Source organism: Ylistrum balloti, unplaced genomic scaffold (genome assembly GCF_031769215.1).
Source record: "Ylistrum balloti isolate Yb309-2 unplaced genomic scaffold, AGI_CSIRO_Ybal_v1 Utg369876, whole genome shotgun sequence".
NCBI classification, from domain to species: Eukaryota; Metazoa; Mollusca; class Bivalvia; order Pectinida; family Pectinidae; genus Ylistrum; species Ylistrum balloti.
In genome coordinates this window covers 270,956-288,168 of record NW_026782016.1, presented here as the reverse complement: position 1 = coordinate 288,168, position 17,213 = coordinate 270,956, and the positions used below count along the sequence as shown (strand labels likewise).

Sequence of the window (17,213 nt, the reverse complement as noted above, 5' to 3'; positions counted from 1 at the left end):
AAGTAATATTCATTGTTGTTTGGAGCAAGATTTTTTGTTTATAAGATAAGAATATACATGAAATATGAGCAATTAACACTTGCCTCCCTTGCCTCAGTTTGATCACAAGGGGCATTCTCGCATTACCCATTGTTTGGGTGGTGGTCTTGTGTAAAGTGCATGGAAACTATTGTAAAGGATATACAGTCATTGGAAAGTTACGTCAACAGACTTCTTAAGCCCAATTGAAGGTACCTTATACTGGATATGTGAGACAGTCAAGTACTAATGAAATATAATATTATATCATCTTAATGGCCATAGAAGACCTAAGCACTCCAAGATGAGCCAATGGTACAGCTGTTTACATGGACAGTAAAAGTACAGCAGAAATTTATATCAGTAACCAGGAGACAGCAAAGCACACAAGTACAGTGCAGGTCTTAGTATGGGACATTCAAGTACACAAGAAACACTATGGTATTTACTCTAAGTCCTATCTAGTGTCACCCAGCCTTGTAATTAACTGTTGCCCCTCCATACTGGTATCAGGGCTAATAGTAGTGCACCAACATTATCAGGTTATTAAGTCCTGGTCTATTTGTGTCCACATTGTTATGTAACACCCTGTAGCCAAGACCTCTCTTTTATCACAACTATGCCCAAATCCTTGCATACTTCTAACATTCCCCAGGCCCACTCGTTCTGATAACAACTAAATAGGGGCTTAATAAATTAGATAAAAAGCTTGTACACAAATTAGAAATGAGATTATAGATAGCAAGTGTAAAATGTAATGAAAACTACACTGTCTATAATTTTGGTAAACATTGGGAACCCATTTTTGTCAGCTGTCATGCCGAAATCACACCTTCAGTTTTCCCACACACAACATGTCTATGCAAACCATCAAGTCATTCTGTGACATTATCTTAATGTTTTAAGTATCAAATTCCTGAATAAAGAAAGCAAAATTCAACCACACATTAATCACACAAAAGTTTTATCAAATTTAATATTTAGATTTCAGAACCAAGATGCACTGATTTCTAGATAATGGAAGAAAAGTGATGAAAATTTCCCCCATAAAACTCTTTCATTACCTGCTATTTTCCTCTGTCTTTGACGCCCGAGTACTTCTTCCAGTCCCGTACATCTCAGCCCTCGTACACGATCACTAAAGCTTCGAGTCCACTTATGACTTCCAAATGCCATACTTATTGTCCCAAAAGACTGGAGTTTAGCTCCACAAAGCATCTCAGAATAATTTCAAGAAAATCTAATATTCCATAAACCATGAAATGTATATGAATATCCGTCCACTATTTTCTTCTTCATTTCAAACATTTTCCATAGAATAATGCAATAAGTGATCAAAAATGAAATACATTCCACACAAGCAACATATTCATCTACGGTGCATTCCTTCCATTTTGAAACAAAGTAAATCTGTGATTTAATCCAAGAACATTCTATGCAATTTCAAATTTTAAGTGTGATTACTTACAAAAAAATTGTGAAAAAAAAAAAAAAAACTGTCTCCACCATTAAGAAAAATCCTCAAGTCCATTGCAATGAAAAATTTAGGTTGTAATAATCAATGTAATGTTGTGTTACACAGACTGTATCAAGTTATACTGGTCATACTGCTCTCCTCTTATAGATGTAATGAATAAGGAATAGTCTACAACCCATTTCATCTGTCAAGATTATCCTCAGGTGTCACAAACTCTTGTTTCAGATTTCAGATGACTATCATGTTGAACACAGACACAATATGAAATGCCACACACATAACAAACTGTTAAAATATCCTCCGATCAGAAAATAAAAACAAACTTTTTTTGTTCTTGATCGCTAGTAAGGATCCAGACTGTGTTCCAATTATTGCATGATTGAAAGAGTAGCTGGTGTTTATGGTCGTGGCCATTGAGCGTGCCTACTCACTAATGACCACAAGCCTGACACTAGGAGCAAGCCATACCCATCTCATGCTTGGTTTGCTCTATCAGGTGAATGAAGTAGGAAGATAGTCTGATCTCTGCTGAGCCTAAACAATAGTTCAGGTCAAGCCTTATGAGGCCTGTCTTAATGATAACTTATCCAGATACTGAGTTGCTACAAACAAACACCTGTCTGAAATTGTTGGATGGTTAACTATGAAATTTAACTAGAAATATTCCTTGGCTTCTACGATCACTGTTTCATTGGTGATATCAATACGTAACTAATGATTAAAAAAAAGGACACTTTGATAGTTGACCAAAGAACATCTGCTAAAAGTTTGTCATAAAACGAAATATTGTGTCTAGTAGTTCAACACCAATCCACTTCATAAACAAACAGCTATTGAAAGCTTCTCCTGGTGCCAAAAAAGGTAACACACCAACTAAGAACAGTCTATTTGAAGCAGATGAAATAATTGCAGGTGCTTTCCAAACTTCCAAGATATCAATGAAATGCTTCAATAGAAGCAGAACTATAAATAGACAGTTTAGAGACTTAGGTCAATTGACCTTTACTGTAAGTTCTATAAAATCTACATCTGTCCAAAGTTTTATGACTCCTTGAGGTTGGGATTCAGCCAAATGCTTGTCCCTATTTCTGTGGACTGAACTAACACTTGTGGAGAATTTTACAGCCAGACATGGTAGGTCAATCCAGAGCAGTGTAAATTGTGACCTGTACCTTATGAATGTCTCATTATATATCCAAGTCATCTGTACATTGGGAGGAGGCCAACCATTAACCAATCTTCCATTCAATTGCACACTTGTCGAAAATGCACTTATCTTGCCCCAAGCTTTACAGGAAAAGTAAACTCAAATTGTGTTGGTTATGTTTAAAGTATAGTAGTATCTGTGTTAAACACTGATCCTATCTTGGTCAGAACTGGGGTTCTACACTCATACAGACTATCACCACTCCATATCACTTTATAAACATTTCTCTATGATACTTGTACTCCAAGACATATGAAAATCTACCAACACTATCCCCGTCATGGCCAGTGCTTCTCTCGTATAGACACACCCAAGAATTTACCTGCGTATGAACCCATATACATCAAAGGTTCCTAATATATCTGGTTTTTGATTCGGTGAGAATCTTCCTGAGAAAATGTATATGTTCCAAATCCCAATACACAAATGATGGTTTTCATAATTATGATACACAAATGTTCTGCCGTACTACCTTGCCTCACTTTTCACTAATACTGTCAGGAACTTCACAAGAAACACCAATTCAATGTGAGGAAGTATGTTACCATAGCGTAAATTTTATGATGGTTTTAATAAGAATCCCTGAACATCACGACAATAAAATTTGGTTCTGAATAGCGAGGCCATGTAGACTCAAAACAATAAATATATCATGATTCTAACACAAGGATTTCTAGATCAGCACTTGGTAGGGAAACTCCAGACCAGCAGAGTCAGGGAACTCCAGACCAACACAGTAACCAGGAACTCCACACCAACACTCCAGACCAGAATATAAACAGGGAATAATTCCAGATCAGCACTTGGATAGGGAATAACTCCAGTTAATAAGGAACTCCAGATGAACACAATTAGTTAAGAGAAATCCAGACCAAATGCTTGGATATAGGAAAGTCCAAACCAACAATAGGTAAGGAAACTTCAAACCAACACTAAACACGCACACCGTTCAGGCTTCCAACAAACATCTCTTCTAATATCTGTGATTCTAATAAGACATTGGAGAGATGGTAAATACATTTAAGCTGCCTGTAACAAGTTATTTCCTTTTAATTAAGATGTATATCTGTCATACACTGTGTATGATATCCGTATATAAATACACAGAGCTTGTATATTGAGCAATATTTAAGTTTCCTTTGCATTCAAAGGGAGTGATGATTTATTTTCATGAAAACATAATTAAGTTCAAACAATATTCCCAATAATACACCAGAGTTGAACTTCTAATCCTGCGTGTGTACAGACATGTGTTTTGATTCAAGTCATACGTAATATTGCTGAAATGTTGCCAAATTACCTCATCATGAATTCGGTTACTGTAACCAAGTAAAACCAATTTCTGATTACAGAAATTACTTACTAAATCGTGATTTCTGTAACATAAAACAGACTACTAATGAACAAGCTGAACATTAAAATTTGGTAAAAATGTTTGCTGGCTAATGATTTCAAGGTTTCTGGATCGTTGTTGGCATCCATTCTTTATTTACAATTAGCCAACTTCCGATATCAAAGATGGTTACATGACCCGATGAAAGACCTACTTATGTTGGGATAATAAAAAATGTATCTAGGTGTCTGTAGTACATGCCTCATACCACGTAGGTATATAGATATATCTAAGACTACAGTCATCTTGATAAACTATCAGTTTGGGTATTGCTGGGGCCCTGTAAGGTCAGCCTGCAATCCTACTACTGATCTCAACTAGATAGACACCTGTATCGTATACTTCAGAATTACAGGTGCAATTCAATATCTTTATTCTATATTTCTGTTCATAAAATCTTGTGCACACACATCTGTCTTACCTTGGCAGAATAAATAATTTACAGTGAAGAAACCAGACATTCAACAAGCAGCAAGTGGGTGTTTGTTTTTGTAATTTTATAAATCACTCTAAAACAGTGAACAATAATCACAAACAGGTGTTTTACAGTCATTACCAGTACATCTTAACATCTCCTACATCTGATTTAAATCAAATGTTCCTCGTTAGTGTTCTGTCAAATATCATAAGGACGATAATGACAAAATAGTTTATCAATGATTTGATCATGAGGTTCTTCTATTCTAATATAAGGGGGGGGGGGTGTAAAAAAAACTATGTTGTGTTTGATGCATAATATGTACTGAGACCTTAAAATAGACTGATAAAAACTTGATGTGTTTGATACACAACTAGGGATAAGAATGAAAGAATGATCCTAACTTCCTGTTAATACGGAAACACTGGGTGGACTACTATCTGTTGTACATATACTTATGTCCATAGCAAAATGACATCGACAAAACATTAACATTGGTGATATTAATAGAAAAATATCAGCTTTTTGATGTACATTTTGGCCTTAAAAATGTATTTCCTCTTTTCTATTCATATAAAAAGAATTCAATTTTATTTCAATGGTAGAAACTTTTGTTGCAAACATGTATTTTGTGTTAAGTAGTATATTTAGTCTACATGACCAGCTTTAGAAATGAGTCAGATGTAAAAGAAAAAAAAGCAAATAATTTCCTTTTGGAAAATTTCAAATAATTTCAAAATGCATATGTCATTACGACACTTCTATAAATGATAGATAATAAAAAAAATTCCCAATTCTGTGATGCACTTAGTAATCTAGCTGTTTCAGTGCAACGGTTAAGTTGAGGTCCAGCTGGTGAAAAGGGAGATAGCTCTCGCATGTAATGTAGTCTGTGTAGATTTCCTTTGTAAAGGTAGGGTATTAACCTATTTTCTCTAGCATACATCCTCACAGATAATGTCATTCCTAGGCCAGTGGACCAAAAGGAGTTTTTTTCTGACAAGTTTGATACTTCAATAAATATGTTTTAATCCCAAACTCATGAAATGTATGCTCGTATAGATACTGAGCAATGTTACTGTGTTAAAATAAACTTTCAAATGGCCAAAACTGACCAGAGGTGTGGCACATGTGTGTAGTAGGACAATCCATATTGACCTTTATCAGATGTTGGGTTACACTTTATTTGCCTAACCATGAATCATGCCAGGAGATTGGCCTGTAATTTCTCGGCCAAGGTTTAGTGTTTGTAAACAACCACATCAACTCTGTGTTTAGAAATTTCTAATCAAATATAGATGGTGTTTAAATTTTCTACTTCAAATACACAGGGCCTATCTTACTGAAGTTTCTAAGTCTCACAGGTAAAAGTGAGATTTCTATATAGTTTCAATGAAAAAGGTTGTGTCAAGAAGCTGCAAAAATGATAAGGCTTGTTATGATTCAGTCCAGATCAGATGATATATTGAAAAAGGTAGCAAAACCTGAAATGTTTACTCATCAAACACGAACACATTTATAAAAGCTTCTTTTTCCATTTAATATAAAAACTCTAAAGATCAGTGTTTCCAAGTCTGGTAATAAAATAGATTATACATTTTCTCTTCAAAATAATAATACATCCTATTTTCTGTCTTGTTATAACCGTGTATATAGTGGAATACAAGACATAAGTAGATACAACACTGCAATTGACCAGCTCTAAACGGATTTGCATTTATAGTTAAGTGGGTATTTGAGATAAAAATACCTTATGGAAAATTTATGCATCATAGAAAAAGGTCAACAACTCTGTATAAAATCCATTTGGATGTGTAAGTATCTAAAATTTCACTATCCCGTAGTCAGCATCATCCATATTCCTTATATGGCAATTCAAATTAGCATCATCCACATTCCTCATATTGCAATTAAATTCAGCCACCTGTATTATATATAAATAGAATCCAGCATCATCTGTACCCCTTATATGGCAGTCTGCATCATCTCATCTCTTTTGAAAACCATGAATTACTTACCTGCATCTGGCAGTTGGGAACAGCAGCCTGTTAAATCATTTGTATCCATATTGCTAGCAGTTAATGTTATTTATAGAATTATTCAGAATAATGGAAAGCAAGTCATGCAAAGACAACGCAATATTCATCTGCAGCAATGTTGTTGTATTGCTAATATGATATGTAATATTAGAAGTAATTATACTTTTGATTGATTTATAAAGTATAAAAAATGAAAACACATTATTTACCTGCATCACCTTTCCCAGGCTGTAATTTCTGAAAAATATAAAAAAAATATATATAATTAGAAAGAGGCAAATTTTACTTAATGAATTCCTTGTATGTTTTATGTTTGGTTTTAATGAACATTTTCCCTATGTATTACTTCTAACCATACCACTAACAAAGTTAAAACAAAAAGTTTTCAAATAAAAACTGATTTCCAAAGACTATTAAATTTGATTTAAAATGTGTATTAGTCAGAAGCTATTTCCTATAATGTACTTTTTCAACATTTTTGATTTATTTTGAATTAAATTAAAAGCCATTATAATCATGGTTAAGCCTAATTGTATTGCTTCAACATTCTCTTTAGTTGAGAACGGTTTTTACTTTTAAATGTTTCTTTCATCATTTTGGCATTCAAAACCGAATGTGAACCTGACCGAGGGGTGAGAAAGGACAGTACTTCTCCACAGGTAAAAATTAGATGTTTCTCTTAGTTTTCCATTGTATACAAATCCTTGACACAGTTTTCTAAAAACTCTTTTGTTAATACTGTATATGTCCTTATAAGCAGTTTGGTTTACAGGTATTTGGGATGTAATGTTGTCGCTTAATTCATCAGCATTTATTCAACTTCAGCTTGTCAGTCGGTGGCAGTGATAGAGCGTTTTTAGGGAGAATTATGTTAGTGTATGGTTCCCATGACACATCAGAACAGATTTGGATGTTGCTCTATCATCCACAGGGTCTGACATTCATGTTTGAATCAGTATTTGACAAACTCCAGAAACATTTATGGGTGGAAAAAAATATTAAGACAAACAATGACATTAGTAGAGTGAAGATCTTAAAGAAACATTTCCATACCAGTGGGCTTATTACATGGTAAATACGCAGAATATTGGTTTACCTGGGCAATATTATCTTGTGGAAGAGTAGATAGGTAGATAGTTCTTATGACACCACAACAACTAGAAGATTAGAGTGTGACATTCATCTTCATCAGACAACTTACCAGTGTGGGGACTAGCAGCGACAGAAATAGAGTATGAGATGTTCCAAAATAGTTAGGTAGAGAAACGGGAATTAGAACATAATATATCTGTACTAACGATAAAAAAAACAATTTACCTCCATGCTGTTAGTAAGTACACAAGACCTCTACTCACACTGGTACAATGAAATATCTGCATGGAAATTGTTTATAAAAGGGAAATAAAATCAAAATTTACACAGCTGAGGAAAGCATGATGTTAGTACAATAAAGAATTGACAATGATTGAAACCATTATCAAATTTAAGTAGTCTTGCACAAAAGTGAAGATCTACTGCATTCAAACCATTATATTGTAATATCTCATTCATAAATGTAAATAACACATTCCTGTCCAACATAAAGTATGTCTACCAATTCATGGAGTGTTCCTTTACGAGGATACAAGAATTTAAACTTCATTTATCACCAACTTGGACTTTTAGTATACAAACAATATCATCTTATTAAACAGGTATAAAGGACATATTTCAGTTCAAACATATAAACATGTTTTTCTTCCTGATAATATACTGCTACAATAAAGAATTTGAAATACACAGGGCCTGAATTGTGGCACAATTAAAATTCATAGATTAGCTAAGTTTATTTACCTAGCAGCTCATAGTAAACACATTGAGAATGCTTTGTCAATATCCCGCAGGGGCAAAAATTGGACCTAGAGTACAAAAATTCTTTCATCAGTAAAATATATTTCATAGGTTTGCAAACATTCTGAACAAACTTATAGAGTTTTTTAGTATACATTCATTGGTATTTCTCAGTACAGAAGTACCCTGAGCATTATAAGGCCTCAGCAGTTTCATGTAATTAGGTGTAAACTCTTCTGACATAAATATCAGAAAGAAAAACTTTCAAAAGCATATTATTAATGATCTTTTGTAAAAGTTGAAGTTCATACACATGTAACCAAAGATAGCAAATTTTGTAAAAGGCCTACAGAAATTATCTTTTTAAATGAAAAAAAGCTATTTAATACAATAACATATTTTTCAAATTTGAAATACTGAATATCGTAATAACGCATTTCCTTTTGAGAAATCAGTCTTACAACCTTGTAAACTTTTACTGCACATTCTCAGAAGATAAAATTTACAGCTGACATCGTTAAACTCAATTTGACAAGTAAAACCAAAGTTACTTCGTGTGTAGAGCTGCCCTATCTAGGCGGGCTGGATTAAAATTCCTACAGAAAACCCCTTCAGCATTCTTTGAGGAGTGCTTTAGCTTTCTCCCAATCAAACACGTTGTAAAATCTATCTTTAAGACGATTGTGGTGGTGACATTTTTTTTTTAAGTCTCTCTTGTCCTACATTTGAATCCGCTCCAATATCTGGAGTGGTTTACACATTTTTACTGAAGACAAACATTAAACTTATAAAATATTTCAAACGGACTGTTATTATAAAAGAAATGTTTCAGTTCCCCTTTAACAAACTGATCTGAGGATTCGCACTACCTCAGCAATACAATTATTATTATACCAACTGGACAATCAATTTCAATGTTTGTAACTAATCCTACTCTGTTTCCACATCAACAAGGATGTTGAGAAAATATCTAGGTCAGTTTATAGCTAGCAAGTGTGTAATTTCTATCGAATGTCAAAAATATTCTAAAACTAAATTTTAATCAATTCTTTTTATCCCCCTCATGAATGTCAGGAGCTGATTTCCCATCAAATGCAAGCAAAAATATTGTGACAATAAAAAGGGTGTTTCTTGATTTGAAAAATGATTCCTTAGTTGACTCATTGGCTATCATGTATAGAGCCATGTGGGCCATTTATATAGATGACCGATGTAATGTGTATGTTTACCGTAATTCATCACAGATAAAACCCTGTATCAAAACTAATATCTAACTTACAATGCAATCTGTAACAAAGTATTCTACTTAAACATAAAAATTTACACATGGAGACAAAAGGCCAATTTCTTATAAAATTAGTGAAATGAAAATAAAAAGAGTATAAGCCCCAATTGAAACAACCCAGACAGATTCTTTCTAATTAGACAGATAAGGCCTGATTCCTGTAAATCAACTATATTTGATGTAGCCTGATGATGATGAAAGTTTTCCGTCTCTGGCGACGTCTGATGTAGCCTCAGACAGGGACACTTTTATATGTAACAAAGGTCATCTCCATGAACTTATTACAAATAAATACATGTTACGTAAGATCAAGCTAGACCTTCTCGGTCTATTACAAGAAAAAATACGGTAAATTCTTAATGTTAATGTTATCTAGTTGACATAAGCCATATGTAACCTATCAAAATAAAGAATACCAAAAGAAGCCACAAACATGGCGTGCAATCTGTATCGTCTGATGTCAAATTTGCCACCAATACCAAACGACTGTGGGAAAAAGGTATTGCACTCTCAGGTCTTAACCTGGAAATTTTGTCTTAGAATTTCAATAGAAACTTAATTTAATTCACAGAATAAGGATTGGTTTCATGTATTTTTTATGTCCTTATTCCGTAATTTTCAAGTCCAAATACTTTGTGAAAAAGCATTGAAATATGATAGTTTGGGACACCTGTTCCTTATAATGTGTTAGGCACCTGGATTTATACATTTGTTGCCCCATCCAAGGTTTCTAATGTCACATTACCCCCCACATTTTACAAGTTATTGCAGTATATCCTTTTCCTTTATCAACAGAATAGAAGTATAAGGCTAGTAAAATGTACAAGATAACCTCCAATCTCATTCTTTATAGGAATTCATGTGCTGATAATTAAAAAAAAAAATAAATAAATTGAAAAATTTTCACTTGGAAGAAAAAGTTGAAGAAGTACATATCTCTAATTACATAGAATATGAATTATATACAATATATACATTCAATCGGTTTAATAATTCCAAGTTGATGATCACAATAAATATTTCCCAAATTTGAACTTCTGAAGGATAAAGTTAATTACATCTCATTTTCTCAGGTGTGATTAAGCTGTGTGATTTATAACCTAACTCTATTGGGGTAATTATAGTTCAGGGTCAGTGATTCATTGAATTGACATAGAATATTAAGTATTATTTGATGGAAATTTAAGACTGTCAATGACCAATGACCACTCTATACCAGAATGTGTCAATGGCTACAATTACTGCTGTCCAACCTGGATACTTGCACATTAGCACACCTGGACAAGTTCTGGAATGACATAAACATCCTTCAGAGGGGAAAGATCAAAGGTTACCAGGTAAGGAAGTGACCAGATGTGTAATTAATTATACCCACATCAGGTGTGAAGATGACCACTCTAATCAGGTGTGAACCAAGGTCAGCCAGGAAAAAATGACAGGCCAATGGTACTGGTGTCAAAGTATTACCTGTAGTTAACACATAATAGCCACCCATCAAAGGGACTGGACATGTGGTGGTGACTGCTTTGCCAGGTGTGAAGTCATCAAGGGTAACATTAAGAAACTGTTACAGACAGTATTAAAGGTGCTTCCTTAATTTCCATATAATGTTCAATAATTCTGTCAGCACTTGATCTGACAAGAATATAAAAACTTTTAACGAAGCTAGTCAATCAGGTTCAAAAGAAGAAGTCATGTTTTAAATCTGACTTTTAATGTGGAAATGTATGAAGACTATAAAAGTTAAGTGTCATTTGTTTTTGTAGAAACTTTACAATCACTCAATCAGGTTATGACTGAAATTCATATTTTACAATTTCACACAGCATTCATATCCCTTACAGAGTTTTATCTCCTTTTCCAAATACACTTATATAGATTCAAATATTATTAAGTCATAACAACAGACCATCTGACTACACTACTTTTGATTTAGAATTAGCAGATTCAGACAACATTCCATAGACAGTGTTTAAAACCAAAACAAAATGCATTTATAAGTTCTAATTAATGTCCCCGACAAATACAAGTGTAATTCTGGCAGTCTACAGTATTAAATATCTTAATCTTCTCTTATATCTGACCTCGAATTATTCTAATCTTTTTAATTTGTCTACACGTGTTACAGCAAAACATTTTTCTTTTGGCAGTGTCAGTAAGAATTGAAGGTCAATATAATACAATTCCTATGCATTACAACACTTAATAAATCAGTAACTAGACGTCAGAATTCTTCAGAAGATGAAATCTTACACTGGTATAGAATAAAGATAGCTCTGATGTCATCAGAATACTTGTGGATGTTGTGTGAAGGACAGAACTGTATGACAGTCTATCAGAGTTCATCTTTATTATAAGGTTTCAAGAAAGGGCATTTGAATGTGAACATGTCACCTTCATTTGTACAATAAAGAAATGTTAGAATAAACTATCTGTCCTTAAACAAGATAAAGGCTTCAGCAACTACTTTTCATCCCCAAAGATTGTACAAAAGGAACTCAAGGGAATAGCACCCTTTAATACAAATTTAGAATTACTATTAAGATACAAAGGAGTGAAATTATCAAATAAACTGTATCATATTTTCCTCGACAAATTCTTTTCATGTTTATTTTCTTGTCATTTGGAACTGGATATCTGAGCAATTTTGCATTAAAGGTATTTGAAAAGCCTTACCTTCAAAATGAAATGACCTCCTGTCAGAAACCCCGATTTCCATTTTATAGGTATTGTACAATTGCCCGAATATACTGACTTGATGCATTTACATTTAAACTTCACAAGTTTTCAGAAAACACATTTAACACATGTTCATCTTAGAGAGCTTAAGAGGCTACTACAGAATTCCAAACTTCTGTTTATAAAGATGTCACGAAATCATTCTCTACAATGGTATAAATCTAACAGCTGAATGTTACCACTGTCCAGTTTAAAGGCCGTAACAGATACCATTCCTTATCACCAAACCTTCACTGACCACAAGTGACCATCCTTTCCAGAAAGGAGAGGTCAAGAATCCAACCATGTATGAGAAAGCGCCTCTATAATATTTCGCCTATCCTTTTAATATGTGGGTGAAAGGAACATAAAGGTCAATGTCATGACATTTAAAAGCAGACAATTGATAGCTTAAATAATGATTTAAGGTATTACAGAATGTTTCCTTTAATTCATAGCTTAAATGGTATGTTGAATGAAGCAAAATGTTCAATATTGAAGGCTTTATTCTTGAAATAATCTTTAAATAAATATTTTTTCATTGTAATATAAGAAATATTTTACAAGTTACACAATGTATTTTTCTAATAAATACTTACTAAAAATTATCAGAAAGATTTTTTGGAAGTGATATAACATATTTGTTCTTGTTGGGTAAAGGGATTAAAGACTCTCAATACAAGTTCACATAAATAATATGTTCAAGTGGTACCTAAGGACCTTCACAGAAAAGCCATGAATAATGACAGCCCTTCAGTCTACCTTAACAGGTTTGGTGGAGCCAATGTTACAGAGTTGTAGAAACTTAATGTTACAGCGTGTTATAGACTATAATGTTCTCAGTTTGTTTGGAAACATTGTATAAAATATATATTGACATAGCCTCCTGCCAATAACACAAGGAGACACATTCAGGTCACCCTAAGGTAATATTTTAGGAGAAATATGCTGACCTCCCATTTATTTAAACGTAAATAAATAGCTCTTGGGTTTAAAGTGGGTAAGATGGTATATACATGTAGTTTTTATCATTACTGGTATAATCCTTTGATAAAATCTACAGGGGGTACAACACTTTATCCCGGATAAAATCAGAGTTGGTATCAACATTTCTATGATGTTACTTGTGGAAACAAAGGTGTTTTTGTTTGGACCACTAAGAATGTTTAGGAACAAGAGTTGTGGGGTGGGTGTATGGCTGGATGACAACTATCAGGTACAAGGATTAGGATATGTCAATTCTGGAACACGCCAAACTTCAAGGTGTTCCAGTCTGTTCAGGTATCAATACATGGTACTATACTATACAAGTATGCTGCAATTTCTAAACGACCTAGTAAAATATGCACCAGGAAAGGTAATGGTCTGCATTATTTCTTTTCTTGTTGCTTTTAGTAAAAAGATTAAAATTTGGGGTATGTTAAGTAACCTCTTTCTATACGATAAATATCATGAGGCTCTACATGACTGGTCCTTAGCTGACAAATATGCTGAAACTGTAAAGTCATCTGCTGTGACAATACCACTAAGCCACCCATGACACCCCCCTCCTCCTCATCATCCCCTTCCCCCCACCCCTTCCCCATCACATTAACTTATTAGAAGGTTCATTCTTAACTGTAAAATGGCACCATGATAGTCATCTTTTGATCCCTGCAATATTCAGAAAACATGGTGAAGTATATCATGGTTGCCTTGGACAACACTAACAGAAAACTTGAAGGCTGCCCTGGACTATATAATACGACATCATAGTACCTAGGATTGCCTTGGACAACACTAACAGAAAACTTGATGGCTGCCCTGGACAATATAATGGGACATCATTGTACCTAGAATTGCCTTGGACAACACTAACAGAAAACTTGATGGCTGCCCTGGACTATATAATGGGACATCATAGTACCTAGAATTGCCTTGGACAACATCATGAAGCAACATGAAAAAAATCATGGGGAAGCATCAGTGGCATAGACATCCTTATTGATAATATTCACAAGCTGTCTCAGAAAAATATATCACGTAATGTACAATGCATGGTGGCTTGAAGTCACCACTTTACGGGGAACCATATTACATATATAGTTGCCTGGAAACAATTAAAAATATACCTGTATTTACTTTTTATTTTAAACAACATTATGGGGAACCAACTACACATGTACCTGTATTTGCTTTGAACAACATTAAAGGGAACCATTATATAGTTGTCATGGACAACAATGTGATGTGCATATGTAAGTTTCACACAACATTACAGGTAATCACAATTATATTGGATAAATCAATATTTAAAAGATTCAAGTCAATAATGGGCAACTTAACTGTAGACATTTGCCTGAAATATTCTTAAAGCGTTTTTGCTGCAGGGCTCTATTTACATATATGACACAAAAAAGAACATTAGTGAGAGACATTTATAAATACTGTAACCAACAGTGATGATAGAATATTTTCATTTCTGAAGGCTACTGTAGCCATAGTGATGAAGACATCCCTACATTCCTGTAGGGTTAACCTATTACTAATCATACTAACTGATTTATGGAGGTAATTAGCATTGTCACATTATAGTGATAATAAATGTCTAATAGTTGTGGCTCCAGGTCAGGTCAGTTATAGCCAGCCGAGGTCATACCTGTCCAACACCTTGTAGATCCTTGTTACCAATGATTAATTAACATCAGATTTAATCAACTACATCATCCCTTTACTTAACACATAATTGATTGATTTTTAATCAATTTATTATGTTTTTTTAAATAATTATTTTCAACAATTAAAAAAAAAACCATTTTTTATAATAGAGGGAAATTATTTAATTTCATTCTTTTACCGCATTGGACTTTAAATATTGAAAAATAATACACTTCAGTGCATTTATGCATCGAATTTGGAGAAAATATCATCCATAATCTATTTAATAACCAAACTAAAAAAAACATTATTTGATAATGACTTTTATTTCTTAATGAATTAAAAAAAACTACAAACGAACAAAAATTGAAAAAAGAAAAGTCACAAGTAAGTCTTTTGTAAATTATAATATTAAAATAACCTTTAAAAATTATGTCTGCTGCAGTGTTATTCTCTACACCAAGACTTGGTTGATTTCAACAGTTAAAGAAATTTATTACAAACAAGTTTTATTGATCAATTCAAAATGAGGTATACATTGAGTGTTATCTCATAAATAACGACCCAACACTGTAGTCAATTAGAACACAATTTTCTTCCTACTTGCTACACATACACCTGTCAAATAGCAATTTAGTGGAATGATTGTCGTGTGACATTTATTTCACTAAATTACAGGTAAGATAACAATAAGAATGATCTTACCTGGACTTTTTTACGAGTTGGTCTAAACAGCAAAGAAAGCGATTTGAAAACGTCACATAAATCTGCCATTTTAGTGAAGTAATAACAATGTATCCAAGACAGTTTCCTTACGAGGACTGTCCTGCACAAAATGTCAACAAACTGAACTCAAACATCCACACATAATTTGTAATCACAACCTGAGGTATAAGGTGCTACATGTTATTCTGCATGTACCCACAACACCTGATTACCCAATGATGAAACCAGCACACAATCAAGTCCATGCTTCCTCTAGATATAGTGTTGTTTGACCACGTTTTTTCCCTCCTCGTCTGATAGGGTTAGGCATACAGGTAAAGGGTTACCAGTAATCAGGCATGGGATCTGATCCACTAATCTATCCCTGGACCCCAGGTACCGACCAGACCATTTACCTGGAGCATGACACTAACTTACATTTCACAGGAAAAGGAGCAGTCCATTACAGCCCTTGGGGGTGCATGGTCAGGTGATGGATCAATAAACATTAACAGAGATTTAAAGATTAAATATCGAACTTGCACTGTCGTAACAAATTGAGAACCGACTGTTGACCTGCTTGATCTTTAACTAAGAAGTTTGACGTAAAATAGACATGTAGATGTTAAAAGGTATGCGATATTTACTGGCCTCAAGAAAAAACATAACTACTCAGACTGGCATGTAAAAATTTCAATCACAAAATACAGGTAACCAGTGCATGGAAGTATTCATATCGATTTCTATATAAATTAATATTTGTGTGACAACTAATGGACATTCCTGTGCTTAATAAGGCAGATTATCAATAAAGAACCAGATTTTAAAATCAAAACCATTATACTTTCTACAGTAATCCTATTGTTATATCCTGACACATGTAAAGTCAGTCTGGTGTTAAAGCTATCACACACCTGGAATCTGTATAGAAGATAATGCCTAAATACAACCTAACTAGGCTGGATTGTATCCCATCTCAGTATCAATAATGTGTTAAATGTTTATAAGCTTTAAGGACTTGTACAAAAAGGTCTCTAGCTGATTTAGTTCTGTTTACAAACTTATTTGATCTGATTGTAAGACTGGGATTATAGAACGTAAAAGAAAACACCCTTGGCAAGCTTTACAAAGTGGGGAGCTTACTCTCTCTCTCTTCCATGACTATTTATATTGTATTTTCAGTTGAGTGTTTAATTTAAACATATGCAAGCAAATGCCATCATGATCACTTAATGCCTTAAATCAGCAAGACATTTTGTCCAGGATAATCCAGTTCTGGTTCTACACACTGCAAAGGAATTAAAATCCAAGATGGCCTCTTGCGACCAGATCATGAAATCCAAGATGGTTACAGGTAACCTGCAACCGCAGCTTAGTTGCTCAAAAATTAATCAGCAGTTAGTGAAAAATTGAAATTGCTGCCACTGAACAGACAGGAGAGTTAAAGGCAAAATAACACTAAAAATATATCATCTGATCTGCCACA

General features: G+C 33.8%; 1 protein-coding gene across 1 annotated transcript in view; it reads right to left on the bottom strand.

The window, feature by feature from the left end:
- Positions 1 to 17,213, bottom strand: part of LOC132546194 (uncharacterized) — a 115,129-nt gene that overhangs the window by 60,182 nt on the left and 37,734 nt on the right. Inside the window, exon 4 of the mRNA XM_060209905.1 lies at positions 6,762 to 6,789. Within this exon, the coding sequence (XP_060065888.1) occupies positions 6,762 to 6,789 (28 nt within the window). The remainder of the gene's footprint in view (positions 1 to 6,761; positions 6,790 to 17,213) is intronic.